Genomic DNA, 22566 nt, shown 5'->3' with positions numbered 1-22566 from the left:
GGAGGGACACCCTGGCCAATGGGGGTGGCTAGAGATTGCTGCAAAGGGGCATAGCCTCAGGGAGCCAGCTCTGGGCCTGGTTTCAGTTCCGCCTTCCTCCCTTGGTGCCAGGGGAAACAGAGCTGGGGCAGCAGGAGGCCCAGAAGTACACAATGTTTTATTGAAAAAAGTCAGGCCCCAGCTGGCCAGTTCCATTCAGCCTGGCTTGATGGGGGTCCCTGCCCACAGCAGCCTGAGCCAGGTCTTCCAGCAGGTGGGCTGGGCCAGACCCCGTCCCTTGTTGCCCTCCCCCTCCTCTCTGATGGTGACATCCGAACAATAAATATGCAATAAATAGCGTTCCTGGGCAGGCTGCCTTCAAATCCCGCATCAGCCCTCCCCCAGTCTTCTCCAGCCAGGACAGGCCTCCTGGGGTGCTGGGTGGGGTAAGTCCCCACACCTCTCAGGGTCCTGCAGAAGCTTGGATCCATCTCTTGTTACCAGCCCAGGCCGGGTCTCCAAGGAAACCTAGCAAAGCTGGGTCTAGGACAGGTCCAGGCAAAGCAGGGCTACCGGCTTGGTGTTGGGAGGGGGCTGGTACCCTGGACACCTCTACTCTAAGCCGTAAGCGTATAGCCAGCTCAAGAGTAGATGGTGATCACTTCACGACCGCCTCCACGCACCAATAGCACACGCTCGAGGCCCTCGGTCAGCACCTCCAGGAACTCCATGTCTGTAGGGCACCAGGTCAAGGAGGCAGCACCAAGGGGCACCCAGGGAAATCGGGCCCATTAATCAAACCTGGGGTAAGCCGGCACCCCCTGGGGGCATCTAAGGAGAGGAGCTCTAGGCGCACCTCATGCATTGTCCACCTCCCCACTACTGCCTCCCCAAAAGGATACAGTTCTCATCACCTTCACTGTTCTTGGGGGGGCCAGGCATGTTCAGTAGAACCAGGCGGGCATCGTGGGAGCGTGTGACGATGACTTCATTGAGCTTTACAGCCGTGTGCATGCGCCGCACATTGGACTGGTCCCTGCAGGTAATGGAGCTGATCACAGGCCCCACGTCTGGCCCACCCAAAGACCTTGTCCACCCCCAGCCCACCTCCACGCCCAGACTCCAGTGTGGGTGGGTTCGTTTTTGGTGCACTCACGGCTTAATATGCACCAGCTCCCGAAAATTGTCAGGGGCATGGCTGGGGTCCCAGGGCTCAGCTGCCATGTACTTGTCCCGTGTCCATGTCATCTGGATTTTGTCAGCCCCAGCTGCAGACTCGTCCTCCTCGTCGGAGTACAGGCTCTCCAGCCGCAGGGCTGAGTGCCGGTCCTTGACCAGCTGGGCCTAAGGCAAACCAGAGGTGGCCTCGGTGCCATGAGAAAAGGGGAGCCCGGTCGGCCCAACATGATCACTTGGCCTCGGGAAGATGGGTACTGACTTGGGTGAGACTGAGTAAGTCATTCTGATTCCCCAAACCCATGGTGCCTCTGAAGTGTGACCTGCCACCGCCCCTGCCCCAAAGCAGCAGGCCACTGACCTCTCGCTCCCGCTCTGTCTTCGTCAGCCTCATCTGCCGCAGCATCTGGGAGCGCTGCTCCATCATCAGGGTCCGCTCATAGGTGTAGGCCGAGATATCGCTGTTATGCTGGGGACAGGGTGGACCATGAGAAATGGGCTGCATGGGGCAGCGTGTCCACAGGGCCACAGGGGCAGGTGACTCACCATCTCTACCACCTCCACCTCTGCCTCAAGGCGTAGGTGGTACAGGAAGACGGCCAGATCCTTCTTCATCTGGATGCTGTTGTCGTCCATCTGGGCCACAGTGAAGATGCGCATCCGGCACTTCCTCCACACCTGCGGCAGGTGCTTTAGTCATGTCCCACCCCTCCACATGCAGCCCTTCCAGCGTGGGTCCATCCGCCTGGCCTACCTTGTGCTGGCGCAGCAGGAAGGGCAAAAGCATGAGCATGCCCCCGTCATGCACAATCCACCAGACATCAATGTGGCCCTCCAGGTAGCGCTCGTGGTTGCTGGGGTAGAAGGCGATGTTCTTGGGCACAAGCAGCGCCAGGTGGGCTGCCGTGGTGCAGCGCACAGTATCTGAGGAAGAGGGCCGCTGTTGACTGCCAGCCCGTGGCCCTCCGGTCTCCACTCTGACTTGATCCCCAGCCCCTTTCCCCGAAGGCCGAGCCCAGGAGCTGCCACGTCACGTACCAATAAACGTCTTCCAGGCACGTGGATCTTCACTCTGTCGCCAGCCATAGGGCCAGCCCAGCACCACAGAGTTATGCCTCATGCCGCCCAGGCCGCAAGACTGGATGAGGTGGGCCAGCCCCTCTCGCACCTTGCTGGCTACCACCACCTGGCAAAAGCCCTTCACCTTCTCAATCTCCATCATGTTCTTGATTGTCTGTGGGGAACACAGCAGGGGCAGAAGGTGAGGCCATTAAGGTTCCCTTTGCTGGGCTCCCTCCCCACAGAACGATGTGGGGTGGGGGTGGGGAGGGGAAGGAGGAAAGCTGCTGGCCCAGAGGCCATGTTTTCAAGATGGGACGGCCATACCCCCTCGTTCCAGCTCTCAGGTGGCAGCAGTGCCGGCCACCTGACTGACCAGGATGAGTCCCCTTCTCCTAAGAGTCAGCTTCAGTCCAGACACCTCTGGTCTGGCTCAGCACCCTGCGCCCTACAGCAGGCACCTGCTCAGCGGCCTGGGCCTCGCCATAGCTCTCCAAGAAGCTGCCCTGGATGACAGAACCGACGATGGTCAGGCCCTTGCCAGCCTTCAGCTGGGAGGCGAAAGTTAGGAGCCGCGGGTACTTCACATGAAGGTCCTCGTCCAACTTCAGCAGCACCAGCAGCTGAGGCCTGCAGAGGCCAGATGGGGAGCCTGAGACCTGGGCCACAGGTTTCCAGGGAGCCCCTCTTCTTCCTCCTGTCTCAGCTCACAGGCCCCTACAGGTTGGAGTAGGAATCCAAGGGCACCCTGACAACCCCAGGGCAGGGAACATGGACTAGGGAGGGAGAGCCAGCACCTCTCCACCCTCCCACCCTCACAGTACCCCCTGAGAACCCAGAGCGGCCGTTGCCAGGCTGGGTGTGAACTCACCGCCAGTTCTTGGTGTGTGGAGGCCCCTCCTCTAGCCGCAACAGTGCATAGCGGGCAGCACTCAGGGAGAGGCCTCGGATCCCGTCACCCCACTCCTTTTCAGCCCTGCAGAGGCCACGTGAAGCTAGTGAGTCCCTGGTCCCACCCATGGGACTCTGTCCATGTGTATGTGAGATGGAGGACGGCCAGCCCCTGGGTCACAGACCCCCCAAACCCACACCCACGGTGGCTAGATGATGGCTCAGCTCCCCCAGATCCCGCATACAGACCACCCCGTTTGCCCCGACTAGGTGGCAGCCCCTCACTCACCCTTGGTATTCAATGTACTTGTAGATCATGCCCGCAATGAGCATGGCCACGAGGGCATAGTACCAGGAGGAGACAAACATGAGGGCCAGGCAGAGGCTCATGCCCAGGAAGGACAGTGCCCTGGGTCATAGTGGGGAAGGGCCAGAGTCAGGGAAAGATCAGCTGGGGCCCCTCCAACACCCCAATCTTTCATGATAGCAACAGTTACTCAGGAAATCAAACCCCAGGATGGGGCTCCCAGCTTCCCCCCAAATTCTTGTGTTGGAGGACTTGGTTCAGGGGTCCAAGCTTACCAGTGATAGTACTTGAACCGGGGCCGCCAGTTGGGTGTCCTGAGGAGCGTCTGCACAGCACAGGCCAGGTTCACAAACAGGTAACACATCAGAAAGAACCTGCAGCACAGGGAATGGCTGGTAGAGAGTGGCCTCCTTGGCAGCCAGGTACCTGACGTACCTGCCCTTCTCCGGGCAAGGCCTGGACTAGGAACTGAGAGCGTCACGGCCCCGCCCTGAGTGCGCTCAGCCGGGTCTCCTCAGCTGCAAGCCTGAGGCAGATGGGCCTACCATAGGGGGATCCACAGAGCCAGCCCTTAGAGGACGGGCAAGGGGCCCCAGGCAGAGGTGTGGGGAGGGGGCTGCAGGCAGGGGGAACGGTGGGAAGGGACGGAGCCGAGGAGTGTTCAGTGTCTGGAGACGGCTAGACCACATTCAGGCTCTGGCCAGGTGACCAGTTGGATGAAGGGCTGTCATGAATGTGCAGAGGGGAGCCTCGAGGAATATGAAAGGGCCATATTGCATACACTGAAATATGTGTACCCCGTGAGGGGCTCTGGGGTGAGTGGGGGAGGCTGCTGCGTGAGCCCTCTGGCTGAGGGCTGGCAGGAAAGGAAGGGCAGACAAGACGGCAGGACAGCTTACTAGAAAGGGCGTGCCAGGGGGCAGGGACTCCCAGAGGGGAGAAATGGTCAGTTCCATCAGGGCTCAGGGAGAAACACCTGACAGAGTCTGGGGCAGACCCTTTGGCTTGGGCAGTAGGGTCACCAACCGGTGACGGTGGCAAGAGTTTCGGGTGTGCACTGGCGCACGAGGGAGCTGGGCAGCAGTGGGGGTGAGCCGGAGGGAGTCGGGAGCACGACTCTGAAAGGCCTGCCTGAGGCTGGGGGGCGCTGCTTCAGGGGGAAGGAGGGCCGGTCATGCGGGAGGCGACTGGGACGGCGACTGAGTGGCAGTCCTGTGATCACCGAACGAGAGGGAGCACGGGCGGGCCGTAGAATGAGGTGTGTGAGAAGTGGCGTAGCCCCTGCCAGAGGTGAATAGCACCCACAGGAGCGCTGCCTCAGAGGCCCCCAGAAATCCCCACATGCTGACCACCTCCCACAGGCACGGGGTGGGGGGGGCTCAAATGCCCAGCTGATTCCAGAACTTTAAAAGCAAGCAGCTTTGAAAGCAGACGGATGGGGCAGTGGCGGCCTCAAGGCACGAGGCACTCGCGCTCGCCCTGTCTGGGAGTGCAGGGTCCGGCTGCCTGCTCTGGGCGTCTCCCAGAGGAGCACGGGACCTGCTGGTCTCTGAAAAACTGCTGGTAAGTGCCGGGCTCACCCTGAAAGTGGAGGTAGGCTGAGTTCTGTCGTGCAGGCTTTCCCCATACAGCCTGGCATGTCTCCCAGCTGTACCCGCAGCAGCGGGAGGGTCACAGGAGGGTGCTGGGGCTCCCGGGTGAGGGGTGCTGAGGGGTCAGGGAACCCTTCCCAAGACCACTCCCCGGCCCTGCCCTGGCCCCCAGCTCACATGGATAGAATGGGGGCCACCATGTCAAGGGAGGCGATGAGGATGCCCAGCTCAGCAATGAGTGCTGTCAGGAGGAGTGCCCACGTTGGTTCACCATTTGCCTTTCCATGGCCAAATACCTGCAGGCACCAGGTCCGTGGAGTCAGCAAGGCAAGAGTTGATCCCGTCACCCCCATTCCACACTTCGGGCCACAAGCCCTAGCCTGGCCTCCATTACCCCCAAGTCTCTCCTCCGGGGCTTAGGGCACATCCACACCTGCCCTGCTAGGTACCACAAGTTTCTCTGCCCTCCCATCTCTCCAGGCCTCTCTGTTGTAGATGAGCCATGGAAAGGCCATGAGGATTCTGGGCCCAAGTAGCTCTGCCAACAGCAGGGCAGGACCAGGGCAGCTCTCGGCAGCTTCCCCCGAATGGCTGCACGGCCCCAGAGCGACTGTAGGCCCCGGGAAGAAGCAGTGCATCCACATCCCCGACCTCACTACCCCAGTCAGTGTGAGGCCAGCAGCACCCGGGCCCCCACCGGGGAGTGCAGATGGGCTCACCCTGAGGAAGGGAATGATGTTGTCCTTGGCAATGGCCTGCAAAAGGCGCGGTGCCCCAGTGAGGCTTTGTAGGCCGGCACCACAAGTTGAGAAGAAGGACCCGATGACGATGACCCAGGGCGAAGGCCAGGCCAGTGTGCCCACCACCAGGTTCCTGCTGACGCCATCGCCGTACCTGCAGGGGCCAGGCTCAGGCCATGCTCCATGCAAGGAGCCCCCAAGCCCTGGGTGGGGCTGACCAGAGTGAGGGATGTCAGCAGTCAGGAAGGACGGCTGTGGTGGGCAGAGCTCTGGTCCCTCAGCAGAGAAGACTAGTTCATCAGCCCCTATCCTTTCCCTAGGCCAGCCCTGATCCTGACGTCACCATCCTCTCAGAAGAAAAGGTCCTGGTAGGGCCGGACTCACCTGGTGGCACAGACCAACCACCATTGCCAACCAGCAGCCTGAGGACATGTGTGGGACCACGTGTATGAGGGGAGCTGGTGTCAGGGCAGGCAAAAGCTGAGCCCCCTGCCACAGGGAGGGGCCCAGCTCACTCACTTGTCCCGGAGTACCACACCCTCGATGCAGGCACCAAAGAGAACCACACTGCTGAAGTCTGCAGCCATGTCAAGGAAAGCTAGGTCTCCGCTGCCACTGCTGCCCCTACTCGGTCCCCACGCAGAACCCATACGGCCCTCACCCCAGCTGGAACCAGCAGATAGCGGGGACAGCCCCAGCTGAGGGCTTCGTGCTGTGCACACACCCCTCAAGCATGTGCACGTGGAGAGTGAGGTATGTGTGTCCATGCGTGTGTGGTACATCCGGTGTCAGCTGGTGACCTATGGCAGACAAGTGCCTCCTGCCCCTCTCCCCACACACCCATGGCCTGGGAAAGGATACACACAAGGGAGGTTGTAACAATGGCCAGAATGGTCCCCACAGGGATGGACTTCTGGGCATCACGGAGGTCCCCGGAGCGGTTTGAGCCAGCCATAATGCCTCCAAAAACAACAAGACACTCTCAGGGGCTCCCCAGGAGTGAGGGCAGGGCCAGGTGGGTGGGCCAGAGGTACTCACCCTGTTACAGAGGGAAAGAAGATGCCAACCAGCACAGTGAAGGATGTGGCGATGTCAGCCACCACGTACAGGGGCAGGCTCTCCTTCAGGCCCAGCGCATCTGTGGAAGGCAGCCCCTGCTTCTCCACGACCTCGCCCTTCTCCAGGTAGGCACTCCACAAGTTTTCTGTGGGGGCAGCAGCATCAGCACTGCAGCCCCACTTACTTCCCAGCGGCAGGCTGGGGCAGCCCGGCCAGAAGCTGCAGATGCAAGAGGCTCTGGGGGTTCGGGATGTGGGGAGCCACGTGGGCCACAGGGAAGCAGCTGTCTTGACAGAAGTCTAACAGGCAACGGTGGCCAAACCACCCCTGACAGGAGCCTCGCCAATGCCTGTCTCCTACACAGAGGCCCTTTACGACTCCTGTGAGAACAATCCCGAGCAGCGTCAGGGGCTGGTGGCTGCGGAAATAGGGACTGCCAGAACTTTCTGGGGGCTGCTGCATGCCTGGGATACTGGCCAAACAGGCTCTGTTCACCCAAAACCTAGCTGCCAAGCGCGAGGCTGAGAGGACACTGCTGGGCTGGGAAGGTAGCCAGGCCTGCCCCTGATTCCTGAGCTGGCCACACAAGGACAGCTCTGTGCTCCACTCCCCTTGCCCACTCCCTCCCTGTCTCCTGCTCAGCCTGGGGGTCAGAAGAGGGAGGCCAGGAGGGAGGACGCACCCTGGAGCACACCGGCAGCTGCACCAGGGATGCCAGGGATCTCGGTCACATTGTTGACCAGGAAGTAGGGGTCACAGGAGTCAGTGGTAAGGTTGGAGCTGCGGCAGAAGAGTTTCCATAGCTGGGTGGCCACTGTCTCATTGTTCGTGACGGTTGTCTTGGCACAGACATCAAACTGGTCCCGGGACAGGGTCCTGTTGCCCAGCATGCATACCCTGTAGGGGATGGGCAGGGGGCAGAAGCATCAGCACCCACTCAGCTGGAGGCTCCAGTGTGTTCCCGTCCTGCAGTCTCTGGGACGCAAAGGCCATCTACTTAGGAGGAGTGTCGGTGCCATGCCCGCCCGGGTGTGTTCCCAGGTGACTTACGGAAACACAGGAGGCTCAAAAATGGACTTGATGCCCCCAGCATAGATGGACAGGATGGAGATGATCACACAGGCCAGGAAGAGTGAGGCAAATTTGTTCACATACTTGACACCAACAAACACTACCAGGGTCATGAAGGTCAGAAAAATGGTTCCATAGACCCGCATGTTGTTCAAGGTGGCACTCGACGTATCGTGAGCGCCTGTTGGGTGAAAGATGGCAGCTGGCGGGGCAATGTAGGTCTGGAATGAGACACATAGAGTAGGTTCAAGCTTCCTTTCTGGAAAGTGAATTCTGTCTCTTTGGTGTTCTTTTTAAAAGAATATTAAGAAAAAAATAGTTACAAAAGACCATATAGTGTAGGATTCCATTTATATGAAATACCCAGAAGGGGTAGATCTGATTTGTTTTTAAGATTTTATTTATTTATTCATGAGAGACACACAGAGAGAGAGAGAGAGAGAGACAGAGGCAGAGACACAGGCAGAGGGAGAAGCAGGCTCCATGCAGGGAGCCCGAAGTGGGACTCGATCCCGGGTCTCCAGGGTCATGCCCTGGGCTGCAGGCAGCACTAAACCACTGAGCCACCCGGGCTGCCCGTGAATTCTATCTTAATAAAGTTGTTATTTTTTTAAAAATTAATTCAGACACGGGAGTCAACCTGAATAGCTAAACAGCCAACAAATAAATAATGAGGGTGCTGGATTATGAGCCAAAGAATAAAATAAATATCCAGGAGTACATACTGATGTAAATACATGGTTAAATGAATAAGTAAATGGGGAAGAGAACACATTTTCCTTACAGAAGAAATCCAAATAATAAATGTAGGAATGTGGGAAATGAAAAACAAAACACAACCCCTCTCTCTTGACCCCAGAAAATCCAGGAGCAGAGCCCTACTACAGGCAAAGAGCCTGGAGGTGGAAATAGCCAGGCAGTTCCTCCCAACAACTCCTATTGTCTGGATCCCCAGGGGTGGGCACTTGTTACCCTGTGCTCCCCACTACCACTACTTCTCTTCTTTACCAGCTCGGGCATTTCACTGGAGAGAGGGAAGCCGAGTCAGGGCACACATGGGGCTCACGAAGCGGGCAATGGCCTCCACGCAAGGTCCAGAGGCGGTTCACCCTTTTAGGGATGAGGACAACATTGATCTGAAGGGCCCTGGCATAGAGCCCTGGGGGATACAGACTTGGCCAGAGCCTACACAAGCCCAGGCGGTAGGCTCTGCATGATCAAGATCATGAAGTTTTAACTTTTCAACAGGTCACAGACCACTTGCTATGGCTGAAATGGTGCCCAGGTGGATGGAACACTCAGGGTCGAGGTGAAGGCAGCCAGGCTGCTTCCCTGCCTGGCCCAAACTGGCAAGGAGTTGAAGGGGAGACTAGCGTGAGCAAAGACCTTTCTCCCTTGAGAAGGCCTTCTGCATAATAAGCCCTAGACCCTGGCCAGAGGTGAGGGGAGCATGAGCAGCCCTGGCCTTTGGGGAAGGGACTATTTGGACAAGACCAGAATTGGCCAGGGCTTAGCCTAACTCACCAGCAGGATCTCAATGGCACCCAGGATATACATGGCTGCTGCAAATGTTGTTCCCAGGTAGAAGCACAGGCCCACAGCGCCTCCAAATTCTGGTCCCAGTGAGCGGGAAATCATGAAATAGGAGCCTCCAGCTACAAAAGAGAAAGTCAAGGCTGGTTCTTCTTCAAGGGGGGGTTCCCCCCATGACAACCCCTCACAACCACCCAGGGTGACAGGGACTGTTTTTCCCATTTACAGATGAGCAGAGGGTTGGGAGGTTTGCACAAGCCTGCACGGTTAATAAGTGGCCACGCTGGGGCTGAACCCCCGTGCCATCTGACTCCAGTGCCTAGCACAGCCAGTGAAATGACTGCTTTGCTAGGGCAACCCTAATCCATAGCAGTGCTCAAGTGGTCCACTGTCCCACCAAGTCCTTGCACTCAGGCCGGTCCCCACAGCCTCTAGCTGGGTGTATCCTAGCTCAACAGGCCTTACTCCTCGCAAGGGCTGTGTCTGTTAGTCAGACCCCTCCTGACCAAGACAAGGGCTGTGTTGTCCAGTTTTTTGTCCCCAGGGCCCAGCACATGGCTGACCATCAGGTGAGTACCATGGCTAACCCTCCTGACGTGAGACTGTGCTTCCTCTGGAGTCTAGATAGACAAGACTGACAGAGTCAACACTGGGCCACAGGGCTAGCGGGGGTGCAGGGGTTAAGAGTGACCCCATGTTGTTTGTTCAGTCTGCTCCTAATAAAGTGTCTCTGGTGAAAAATCTGGGGATAGGACTCCAAAAACTTTAAAAAAGTTAATCCCTTCCATGCTGTAATCCTACCTCTAGGATCCTCTCCTAAGGGAGTTGCCAAGGGCAGTGCATAGAGATCTGTGTGCAAAACTGTTCATGACAACGTTGTAACAGTGAAGAAACAGAATCCAAGAGCAGAATAATCACATAAATTAGGTAATATCTTATTGATCCAGTTTAACCAAATACTGTTTTTAACTCAAGAAGGTGTGATTATGGGTACTTCCAATTTTCCTTTCTATATTTTTCTTCACTTTCAAACCTTCTTATGGTAATCATAATCTTTTCCCCTTCTTACTTTTATACTAATACTACTAAAGCTGTTATTTAAAAAAAAAATCCAGACACAGAAGCCAAACTGAATAGCTAAACAGCCAAAGTGGAATAGTTTGAGCAACAAAATAAATAATGATAGCACTGGATTATGATCCAAAGAATAAAATACCCGGAAATCTACATCAGTATAAAAAATGGTTGAATAAATACATAAACAGGGTCTCTGAGAACTAAGTCCAATCCCATCATCCCTGCTGAAAATGAAAGCCCTCTACATTGTCTATCCTGTAATCCGTAGCATCTAGATTCCTTAGTTTGGGCCACCCCGTGTGTCCCAGTATCTTCTTTGTCAGCCCCAGCATCCTTTTTACAAATATTACTTTTATACTAAACAAACGAAACACAAAACATAACAGTAATCTCAAATTCTGTCAAGCAAGGATGCTCCTAAGTGTTGGTACCATCACAGAGTCAGTGATTAAGACCTCACTAGAGAACTACTTGGGGAGGGAAGGAGGGCATGGCTTGGCAATGAGGGTTCCCAGGCACATCAAGGTGGATTCTGGACCCCTTCCTCCCATCAGGCCTGGGGTGGCGCTTACCCACCTGGAACCACACCGTTGGTGGCGATGGCGCTCATGGAGATGGCTGTCAGCAGAGTCTGTGGGAAGGAGGCCTAGGTGAGCAGCTCAGCTGGGCGGGCTCTGTGGGGTGGCTGTGGCCCCCACCCCAGCGAGGATACTCACACAGCAGCAGCAGATGAGAACAATGAGGAGGGCCTGCAACACACCGGCTGTGCCTACCATCCAGGTCAGCCTCAGGAACAGGATAACCCCGAAGATGTTTTGCAGGCAGGGCAGGTACACCCCCATGAGGGTGCCCATGCTGGGTGCCTACGGAGCAGGAGGGGAGGAGGGGAGCAGAGAATATCAAAGGGGCTCAGATGCGCCATGGAAGGCCAGCCCCTGGTCACTCAGAAGACTCCTATCCCCAGGGTGTTCTACCAGAGAGTAGGTTGGAATCCCAAGGGTAGTCCTGGGGAGCACAGTGGGTGGGGTGACAGCTAGGATGTCTATGTTGACTTCCGTATAGGAAGGCAGTTTGGGACTGGAAAGTTATAAAACCAGATTATTTTAAAAACCCCACATGTGAGCTTTTGGGCCTCACCTCCCCCTCCAGGTATGGCCCTCTTCCCTTCCTCTCTTTTCTTAAACTTCTAGAACCTTCTCATCCAGCAGGACCCATGTCACTCATGTCAGAATCCAAGAAGTTGTTCCTGGGAGCCCCTCTCTCCAACCCCCAAGTCCAGTCCAGGTGGATATGAAGTTCTGCTTGGTCTGCTTCTTAGCTGCCCTGAGATCAGCCTGCCTGACCTCAGTCTTAGTCCCTTGACCCTGGGGCACTACACCTGTGGCACCTGGGTGGTGCCCCCCCATGCCTGTCGACTTCTCCACACTCCAGCCCACTCTGCTGCCACAGCAGGTCTCTGAAAACCAAGTCCAATCTCATCATCCATGTTGAAAACCCTCTGCGTCCTCAATCCTGTAATCCACAGCGTGGGCCAGGCTCCCTGATCTGGGCCACCAGGTGTACCCAATCACCTTCTCTGACACCTTCAGCCCCTGATGACATTGACTACTCACAGCCTCTGAACCAGGACATGTGCTGGGCTCTGCCTGGAAGGGTCAGCCCTGTCTCCTTGCCTGGCAAACTCTGCTTCAGTTAAACCTTCAGGGGGACTTAACTGTTGCCTCTTCCATGAAGTTCTCCTGGGTTGCTTTAGGTTGAGTTTGGTACTTCCTCTTGTATTCCCTCAACACATGTGATCTACCCTTTCATCATAGTGGTCACTACGGGTCATGGTAACTGTTCACTCAAATGCCTCATGACTGTGCTGGGGTATACTCAGTTTGCTCACTTTTGTTTCTTTTTTTTTTAGTTTGCTCACTTTTCTTTCTTTTTTTTTTTAATTTTTATTTATTTATGATAGAGAGAGGCAGAGACATAGGCAGAGGGAGAAGCAGGCTCCATGCACCAGGAGCCAGACGTGGGATTCGATCCTGGGTCTCCAGGATCGCGCCCTGGGCCAAAGGCAGGCGCCAAACCGCTGCGCCACCCAGGGATCCCAGTTTGCTCACTTTTCTATCACCAGTAGGCACTGCAGGTACCCAAAAGGTGGTCTTGAGCCCAGTAAATGGTGCTTTAGGAGGTCCCTGGGATAACCTGTTGGGAAAATCCTGCAGAGACAATAGAAACCCACGCTGAAGGACAGGTGAGGAAGGTCCAGTGGGCAAATCCAGACAGGATTTCTCAAATACCTAAGGGCAGAGTGAGGGTCATCCAGGATGACCCTGGTCAGCCAGGGTAGAGGCTGAAACAAGAGGCAAGGCTAGCACCTTCCTGAAAGATACCTTACTAATGCAGCCCAAGGTGGCAGGGCCCTAAGAGCTTCCATCAGAGCTCCAGCAAAGCCTGCTGCCCTGGAGCTGGGGTGGGAGAGAAAACCACGTGGTCACAGGAACTCTTCTGAAGGGTCTGGGTCCAGGCCAGGATCTGTGTGCAGCCTAAAAGGACCTCAGAAGTGCCTGGAAAGGCTGGAGTAAGAACAAATGGCCCCTCAAATGTGACAAACACACCTCAACTCAGCTCTGAGCCCTTCACAGAGCCCCTGGACCACTCACTGGACAGTGTCAGCTCCCAGCCCCACCTCCATTCCAAGCTGAGTCACTCTGGGGAAAGGGCAGTGTGGGAAAGGGCAGGGCCGGAAATGCCTTCTGCATCCCCAAATAACCTCTGGCAGCCTCTGAAGGTCATCAGGCCAGAACCAGAGCAGCTGCCATGGAGAGGCTGCCTTGGGTCTGCTTGAAGGACCACCCTTCCTGCCCTGAGCCTCCTTTCCTAAGGGCCCTGCTCAGACCCGTCCCGGGTATGGATCATAGCTCGGTAGCTCCAACTCCCTAGATTCCTACTGACCCCACTACAAACTGAACCAGCCTTTTCCTTCCTCTGTGGAAAAGCCACTGAAACTGAGACACTCTGCCATCGTCTCACGTCCTAGCCCTAAGGCCCAGTGAGCTGGAGCAGGTAAGCTGAAGCTGGATCCCAGCATCCTGACAGCCTCCTCGTAAGGCTAAGGGACCATGACCCTTCACCAACCCAGACTTTCTTCTGGCACTTGTCGAGATGTGCGCTAGCCTTTCTCAGGGACCTTTGTACTTCTAGCCACCAGCTCCCTGGATTGGGCCTGAAGGAACAGGGAGGAGGCTCTTATCAAGGATCCTACCACCCACTGCAGGTAACACTCTCTGAGGCTAAGATCCCTCTGTAGGGCTGAACAGGGATGGCCAGAGACACTCAGGCTTCTCTGGCATGTGCAGTACAAATAAATTCCAGCAAAATCACAACCAGCAAGATAGGGTGGGGGTCAGGTCTGTGTGACGTAAGCTGCCCTCTCTGAAGCGGGGGCTGGTTTGCTTCCGGGAGGAGCAGGGTGAGGAGTGCACAACAGCCCAGGTTACCCTCTCCTTGGGTCACCCCAGCAAAGCCCAAATTTCTTTTTTTTTTCCCTAAAGATTTTATTTATTTATTATTTATTTATTTTATGAGAGCAAAAGAGAGAAAATATGAGGGTGGAGAGGGGAGCAGAAAGGAGTGGACTCCCAGCTGAGCAGGGAGCCCAAAGTGGGGCTAGATCCCAGGAACCCGGGATCATGACCTGAGCTGAAGGCAGACACTCACCAACTGAGCCACCCAGGTGCCCCAGCAAGGCTCAAATTTCATAAGCAGGACTGAGGCTGGGTCCCCAGTTTATCCCAACCAGGAACTTCTGCCCATGCTGACCTCCAGCAAGAATACTATGGCTACTGCCAGACTCAAGTTCCTTTTATTTCCTTATTTTTAAAAGATATTATTTGGGATGCCTGGGGGCTCAGCAGTTGAGCTTCTGCCTTTGGTTCAGGACACGATTCCGGGATCCAGGATCGAGTCCCACATTGGGCTCCCTGCGAGGAGCCTGCTTCTCCCTCTGCCTGTGCCTCTGCCTCTCTTTCTGTGTCTCTCATGAATAAATAAATAAAATCTTAAAAGAAAAAAATATTTTAAAAATTTATTTTTTGAGAGAGAAAGTATGTGAGAGCAGGGGGAGGAGCAGAGGGAGAGAGAGAAGTAGACTCCATGTGGAACATGGAGCCTGATGCAGGGCTCAGTCCCACGACCCAGAGATCAAGACCCAAGCCAAAATCAAGAGTCAGATGCTTAATGGACTGAGCCACCCAGGCAGTCCTCAAGCTCCTTTTAAATCATAGCTGTTTCCCAAGTGTCAGAGTCAGTCGATGGAGAGGGAGGGCTCCTTGCCTCCAAAGTGAAGATATAGAACTTCTTGCCCCAAGTCTTCAGTTAAACTGAGACCTGTCCTATAGGGGAGCTGAGCAAAGATGTGTAAAGTCATCCTGTTGAGAGAGGAGGACTGGAGGGCCAGAAGCCTGGACAGTGACCAGGGACGGCAGTGACCAGGGATGGGCCCAGGAGAGGGATAGGGAAGTTCCAAGAGGCAGTGTTACATTCCAGTCACTCCCTAACCCTGGCACTCGAGGAACACAGGGGCTATTGGAGAGGTGTGCCAATGGAAGCCACATAGTCGGGGGCAGGTTTGGGTCACTTGGTTACATAGTCACAATGGACAACCAGGTTCCTGATTCCCACAGTAACAGGCTTATCCATCCTGATGGAATGAGAGTGCTCTGGCGCTCTACAGTCAGATATCTCACAGTAAATCCTCAAGTCCGTCTTCTAGTGTACACACACATCTTGTCTAGCCGAGAGACCTTAGGCAAGTTACCTAATGCCCATGACACTCAGTTTCCTTGTCCGTAAAATGAGGATGAAAGTAGCACCTGTTTCACACCTTTCTTGTGAAAACAGCATGTAAGAACCCAGGCCCACTGCTTAGCATGATGCCTGGCACACAGAGAGGGCAGAGAAAAGGCAGCCATCACTCTCACTACCATTTCTGAGGGCCTTCCCGACCCTCTGCCCCCTCTAGTCCTCTGCCCCCTTCACAAGCTCCTCCTTAGCCCATCCCTTGAAGCTTTCTTGAGCTCAAAGCACTCAGTGCCCATCATCCATGCTCACCGTACCTGATACCCACATCCCCTGGGATGTTCACAGTTGTCAATTCCATGGTGATGAGTCCCAGGAATGCGGCCCCCGCCCCCCAATCGCCGCCATGCCCCTGACCAGCTCACCTTGGCTGCTCTCCGGCGGGTGTCCTCCCCACTCTCAGCTTCCTCATGCTCCTTGGCGCCCTGTGTGAGGTTGGTGTAGCTGACAAGCTTGCCCAGAAGAGATGATACCTTTGGGCGGATGTCCAGCTCTTCCTGCAAACAGAGCCACAGGGCAATCTGGCAATGAGCCTGGCTGGTGCCAGGCTACTTGTGTGTAGGCAGCAGCCTAGCCTCTGGCCCCTTGCCAAGCTCTCAGGCAGGCTTGGGCCTGATCCCACTCTTGCCTGAGGAAGCCCAAGCCAGCCAACTGGGCAGGTGTGGGCACCACACCCCAGCACGCGCCACACAAAGGCCCAGCCCAGTGACTGCTTTTCTCTGCCTCATCTTGGCTACAATCACGGCCAGCACATTTGTGAAAACTACCTGCCTCGGGGGTGAGGGCGGGGCAGGGCACGGCTGGCAGACAGGCGAATGGCACACTTCATCCTCCTGTTCTGCCTGGCTACTCCCAGCTGTGAGCGGGCCTCTGGGACTCACCTGCCCTCAACTCTCCCATAAAAAAAAAAGTCATCTGGGCAGCCCGGGTGGCTCAGCAGTTTAGTGCCGCCTCTGGCCCAGGTCATGATCCTAGAGTCCCAGGATCGAGTTCCGCATCGGGCTCCCTGAATGGAGCCTGCTTCTCCCTCTGCCCGTGTCTCTGCCTCTTTCTCTGTGTGTGTCTCTCATGAATAAATAAATAAAATCTTAAGAAAATATATATGTAAAAAAAAAAAAAAAGTCATCTCAGTGAACCAAGGAAGTCAAAAGAGGATGTCTGGAACAACTGAAGTCTCTACCCAAACCCTGAGCCTCTCAGATGGTCTTTTCCCTAGGCCCCAGGCTTTGTAACACACCTTAATCTCCAGGATGGATCCTGGCTCCCTAGCTCATCTTTAGGTGGAGCCAGGTCAAAGCCTTTGCTGCAGAAATTTGCCACTTTTCCAGGTCAGAAGGCCTCCCAGGGCTCAGGCTCCCCAGTCCCCACTGGAGTCTAGGCTTTCCCTATTCCTGCACCCTTCTCAGCGCCATGCCTCTACCTGCTGCTTGCCCATTTGGTCTTTCCCTGTCTGGCAGCTTCCTTCTGACCCAACACACAAGGAGAAACCGGTTTGAAGTGAGAAGTGAAGATGCAGGTCTTTTGGGGCATGTGGAGATGGAGGAACCCATGAGATTCCCAGGGACAGCTGAATGTGTGTGTCAGTGTCAAGAGGCCTAAACCATGCCTTAAATCCAGATCCAACTTCTGAGCTTGAGTCTCAAAAGGATAAAATTCAAGTTTAGAGGCACAAAACATCTGGAGAGGTGTCCCCTAAGGCTGCAGATGTGGAGGTAAGAAGGGCCAGGACTCTGTAAACAAGGTAACACCCTTGACAGAGACACAGGGAAGCTCCAAGGACAGAGTCAGAAGAGCCAACCAGGGAGGACTAGGAAGAGTTCACCGGGGACGGTAGAATGAGAAGTCCTATGAGTAAAGGGAAAAAAGGAAATCCTGAGGCGAGTAGTCTTGAAGGTGGTCACCTTGCTGTGGGGCTACAGGGAAATCAAAGGTACATACCCCTGGAGGTGGTAATGGTGTGGGGTTGTGAGTGGCCTTTGGGAAAGCAGTTTCCCTTCAAAAGGGGAGACTGGAGGAGGAGCTGAGACATTCGGTGACACAACTGTCCAGACTGCCTGCTTAGCTAAGGCTTGAGTCCTGAAAGGCCTCTGTCCCCTACTCCCACCTGCCGGCCACACTGATGGCCCAGAATGGCCCCTCAGCTACCTCAAACAGGGCCAGGTTCCTGTCGTAATAGTCATTTCCTCTGGAAGCCTCCAAGGGACAAAGGAAAGGGCTGCTCTCTCTGTGGTTGCCATGTCCTGTGGAGAGAGAGAGACAAAATTCCCAGTCAGGGGCTGCCTCCTGCGCCCCCAGCCCAACAAGCCAGCCCACAAAACATCTCTGTGGAGCACTTTAGGGGTCAGAGTACCAGGCTGGGCCTCAGTTTCCCCATCATACTCTGCCTGTCTCGGTGAAGAGCCAGAATTAGCAAAATGGCCAATGACCCAAAAAGCCAGCGCATCACTTCCCCGAGGCCGGCGTGAAGGCCCCAGACGTGCGCCCCCACGTGCTAAGGCCGAGGGGCGGGGCCTGACGGCAGGGGCGGGGCCAAGCCCTGGTCAGTCCTCAGACCATCCCAGCCCCGCGCCCCAGATTCCCACTTTCCAGGTCCACCTGGAATAACCGGTGTGCTGGGCGCCAAGGGCTCGGCGTCCTCAGGGCCCGACTGGGGGCCGCCCTCCAGATATATGAAGCCACACAGGGCGCCTTCAGCGGCCATGGCCAGCTGGCCGCCGGCTCGCTATCCCACTGTGCACTGCGTGGGGGCGTCCCGGGGGGCACCCCGGCGCATGCTGGGAGGAGGGGCAAGGCCTGTCCAGACGGCGGAAGCGGTGCCAGGGGCCATCCAGGGTCGCCGAAGAAAGCCCTTGCAGAGGCCGGGCGAGGTGAGTGGTGAGCCGAGCAGGGACCACTGGGGAGCCCTGTCGGTGGGTCCCCCTGCCCCAGGCCCCAGCAACTTGCCCCAGCCTCGGTGCGAGGCCGATACCAGCCCCCACCTGCCCCCTGGGCTCCAGGTAAACCACGCGCAAAGCCGCCAGACGCGCCTTTTTGAAAATAAGCCTGCCTCAACTCAGAGCTCAGCTATTTTTTCTGGTTGCCCAGCAATCAAATTCTCCGGTTTCCCAAACTTTATCCTTTGTCAGTCTCTATGGGTTACACTCCAGTTTTCTATCAAGCAGGCAGAGAACACCAAGTACTTCTCTAATCGTTAAGTGCTTTCGTCCCCATCTAGATAGCATGGCAGCTGTGGCAGTGGCTGGAGGCCCCGTAGCAAATGGAAAGCTGTCATCTTGGTTCAAAAAAGCCACGTTGGTGTTGGATGACAATAACTGTGACAGCAGTGTTGGCCTGGTGTCCAGTGATGGAGGTGGCAACAGAACTGTCATCACCGACCCAGACTAGTGGGGTGTTCCAGCCATGCACCGGCCATGCCCGGTTTTCAAAGAGCTATCTGCTAACCCTCTCTGGTTAAATAGCCTACAATTAATCTATCTTGTTTGCAACTCAGAATGCTGAATGATGCATCCTCCATCTGACACATTCTCTTGTCATCGGTGTAAGATTTAGCTTGCCTTTTCTGAGCCGACAACACTCTGTAGGTTGCCGCGCTATGGATTCTTTATCTCCCAAAGACTGACAGGTAAAGTGTGTTGATGAGAATTTTTGGGGTAAAGTCAGCTCTTCGTTCCCACAGCATGTGAAAGGGATGCATCATCTCATCTAGAAACCTAGACTAGCTACATAAGCCAAGCAGCTCAGTCCTGTGAGCTACACAATTGTAGGTCAATGCCAACGGCATAGTGGACAAAGACAGCAAGAGGTCAAGCCAGCCCACTGAGTCATGTTAAAGCCTCATGGGGTCATTTAGCTCCTTAGACACCCTATGATACTTGTTCAGGATCAGGATAAGGAACCACAAGAAAAATCAGAAAACCCAGTAACACTGCTCATTATATTAACATGCCTTCAGTGAGAAGCCTCTGAAAAGTATTCTTGGATTTTGTGACTAAAAAAAAAAAAAAAAAGAAAGAAAAAAGCGTGTCTCCTGAATAAGTCAGGTGCTTCATTTTGTAAGAAAACGGCATCTATCGAGCTCATCTTATTTCCCTTCCTGCCTTGGCTGCCAGGAATCTCCAAACTAAGTTTACTCTTTAAATACATTCATCATCTGTCTCATCACAGAGTCCTTGCTCTCTTCCTCTTCATAGTTATGATCTTTCTGTGAGAGTGCTTTGGGGAGCCACTTTTCTTGCATTTATCTCTCTTGACCCTTTTGTGAAAGTAGGCTGGAAATAAATGATAAATTATGCTAAACTCATACACTGAGTACCCCATCATCAGTACCCCCTCTGAGGCTATCCCATCATCAGTACCCCCTCTGAGGGGACTGTGCTAGTATCCAAAAAATGCAGAGTGGAACACATAGCAGTTTCCACCAAAATGCCTGTGAATAGTCTTCTAAAACCCACCCAATTCTTGTCCCCTCAGCCATGACCACAGAGTGGCTGAGAGCCCATCCAGGGTTTGCCTTTAGTCCTCACAGCAGCACTCCAGTAGGTATCATTTATTCCCTTTTAGTACAAGTAAGGCTCAGAGAGATTCAGAGACAAGGTCATCCAGCGAAAGGGGCCAAATCTGTGTCCCAGGATCCACCAGAGCCAAGTGGGAGCTAGGCTGCAGGTTTCCTACTCCTACCCTGAGCCCTGGGTCATCCCAGGATGCACTCCAGGGTGCAGTATAAGCCTTTAACCAGAGAAGTGTGGCTGGGGTTTGCAGGTAGCCCAGGGTGCACATATTCAAGGTTCTTGGGGCTCAGATGGCTGGCAGCCCACTTGGATTGCAAATCTTCCCTCTGTGTGACCCAGGGCAACCCGCTTACCCTCTCTGTGCTGCTTTAGTTTCCTCTTCTATGAAGTTGAAATAATAACACCTATTCTTCCAATGACCCAGACATATCTGAAAAGGGACAATCTGGTGCTATATACCCAGCAGTCATTCCTGGGATTTCCCCAAGGATAGCTCCCATGAAACTGTGGGAAGGTGGGGAGACCTAAGCAGTGCCTGGATGTCTGTACAGCCCTCAGGTATTCCAAAAATTCCAGAGCAGGTCTGGGCATGCCTGCCAGGCCAAACTACTCAGATACCAACCTGAGACCCCCAGTGAACCAGAGCATGGCGTAGTCCTGGGGACTATCTGTGAGGTACACATATATGTATGTTCTTGCCCACAGCTATGAACACACCAGCTACAAGTGGGGATCCAGGTGAGACTCCTCATCCCTGTTCTCACAGGCATCTGCCAGGGGTACACCTCTAGAACCTCCCCACCCCCTACCTACATGCCACAGTGGGCTGGATGAGAGGCCCGTCTACACCCCTTGGAGCAGAAGTATGGGCCTTGAGAGATTCAGGTACCAGGTTGGGATAGCCCCATGAGATGGACCTGAGACTGTTTTTGTGCTCCCTGACCCTTTGCAGTCCCCACCAAGAAGGATCATAATCACTCACCAGGGCGCAGAGTGTCCCCCATACTGCAGACACAGCCAAGTTCTGGCTGAAAAGGAGCAAGAAGAGAAGGAGGGCGGATAGTGGGAGGAGCTGGCCCAGCTCAGAGGGACCTGGCAGGACTCAGCCAATGTGGCTCCAGGTCCCTCCAGTCACCCTGAGAGGCCAAGGCGGAGCCAGAGGCTAGGCTCAGCTCTGCTTCCCCACTGGTCTAGGCTGATCCTCCGGATGCAGCCCTGCCCAGCCTCTATGGGAAAATAGCCTCCCAATGCTAACAGGGAAGCAGGGGTTACAGGCTTTTGCTGACCACTGGAGTAAGTCTAGGGGCAGGGGTGGAGGTGGAGTATGTGCATGCAGACAACTGTCAAGCCTGTAAAACCTTCATGTCTAGCAGCCCACACCACTGTCCTGTGCCATCTCCACACATAGCAGTCAGGTGTGATACTCAGAGCACCACACTTGCACAAGTACATATATATGCTGCTATTTGTTCAGACGTGTTTTCCAAGGGACTCCTAGCAAGGACAGTCCCCCGAGGGATTCCTGGGGTGGGAGATGGAGAAAGGGTCTTGGGAGGCAGAAACCTGGGAGAAGGGAGGAGGAACTACCTCCTGGCCCACTTCTACCACCTATGTTAAAGGTTAGAGTGCAGGACAGCCCGGGTGGCTCAGCGGTTTAGCGCCGCCTTCAGCCCCATGGCCTGATCCTGAAGACCTGCATGGAGCCTGCTTCTCCCTCTGCCTGTGTCTCTGCCTTTCTCTCTCTCCGTGTGTGTCTCTCATGAATAAATAAAATATTTTTTAAAAAAAGGTTAGAGTGCTGGAGTTTCCAAGGCTGGGTCTGAATCCTCTGGGGCAAATTTTATAACTGCTCCACTCCTTCCTAAGTGTGAGTAACAGGACCTGTCCCATGGGCGAAATTGGGAGGATTAAACGAGTTAATGCATGTGAAGCGCCAGACAAGCCTGGTTCTGTGGAGTGCTCCACAGATGCCCCCTGTGCCTACAGCGCCCGCAGCACCTACAGCTCTAAGGGGAGAGCCACCCGAGCGCACTCACAGGCAGTTACCCATAGCCCCCCTCTGGCAGGCACAACCTCCTTTCCCGGCTCCACACGGCTGGGGGAGGAGAGAGGGGAGAGGTAGTCTCGGGGCAGAGTCGCCGAAGCGCAAAATGGGGAGGCGAGGCGAGAGGAGGCTGGGGGAGTTCGCAGAGGTGCTGGGACTGGGGTCCGGGCTGCGTAGGTGCTCCCCGGCGCGAAGGGCCAGAGAGGGGTGCTCGGTGCTATTCGCGATCCGGGCGGCCCCGGGGGCCTGGCCTCCTTCCCGGCCACGTCTGCACCCCCGCCCGCGGCCCGCAAGGGAGGAGCTGGGGTGGGGAGGGCGGCCCGGCCGCGGGTGCCAGGGGCCCGGAAAAAGTGTCTGCGCGCCCGGAGCCAGGGAGGTGGCGGCGGCGGCGCCGACTACGAAAAGTTGGGCCCGCACCGACGTGTGCGCGCGCGCTTCGGGCGTGTGTGCGAGCGGCGGCCTCGCGTGGCCCGCGTCCCGGCCCCCCCCGGCCCCGGGGACGCCCTCACCGTCCGCGTCCTCCCGCTCCGCGCGCTCCCCGTAGTCCACCCAACTGAGCCCCTCGAGGTTGTCATAGTCGCCGCGCCGCGGCCCGTCCACCGGCACCACGGTGAAGTGCGGCATCGCGCGCTCGCCCGCGCCGGCCGCCTGCCCGCTGTCCCCGCCGCCCCGGCCGCGCGCC

At 55.7% G+C, this 22566-nt stretch overlaps 1 protein-coding gene across 9 annotated transcripts; it reads right to left on the bottom strand.

The window, feature by feature from the left end:
- Window positions 1-137: 137 nt before the first annotated feature.
- On the bottom strand, window positions 138-22566 carry SLC12A4 (solute carrier family 12 member 4). 9 transcript variants are annotated; one of them, XM_049109641.1, is made up of 24 exons: window positions 22394-22566; window positions 17478-17572; window positions 15698-15853; window positions 11201-11347; window positions 11061-11115; window positions 9399-9529; window positions 7854-8095; window positions 7486-7700; window positions 6786-6948; window positions 6606-6706; window positions 6264-6321; window positions 5724-5898; window positions 5182-5300; window positions 3688-3786; window positions 3395-3514; window positions 3086-3190; window positions 2676-2844; window positions 2194-2389; window positions 1910-2079; window positions 1702-1833; window positions 1517-1624; window positions 1136-1323; window positions 882-1015; window positions 138-712 (listed from the first exon to the last, which is right to left on the bottom strand). In XM_049109641.1, exons 1-24 carry the CDS (start codon window positions 22506-22508, stop codon window positions 621-623), a joined length of 3285 nt encoding a protein of 1094 aa, XP_048965598.1. In that variant the 5' UTR covers window positions 22509-22566; the 3' UTR covers window positions 138-620. The 9 variants fall into 9 exon arrangements, with proteins under 9 accessions (XP_048965598.1, XP_048965600.1, XP_048965605.1 ...); XM_049109643.1 differs by having other exon boundaries at window positions 15698-15829; XM_049109648.1 differs by lacking the exon at window positions 22394-22566 and adding an exon at window positions 20823-20889 and having other exon boundaries at window positions 15698-15829.

Source organism: Canis lupus, chromosome 5, assembly GCF_003254725.2.
Source record: "Canis lupus dingo isolate Sandy chromosome 5, ASM325472v2, whole genome shotgun sequence".
Lineage (NCBI taxonomy): Eukaryota > Metazoa > Chordata > Mammalia > Carnivora > Canidae > Canis > Canis lupus.
Note: the sequence above shows the minus strand (reverse complement) of the source record. Positions and strands in the feature narration are given on the sequence as shown.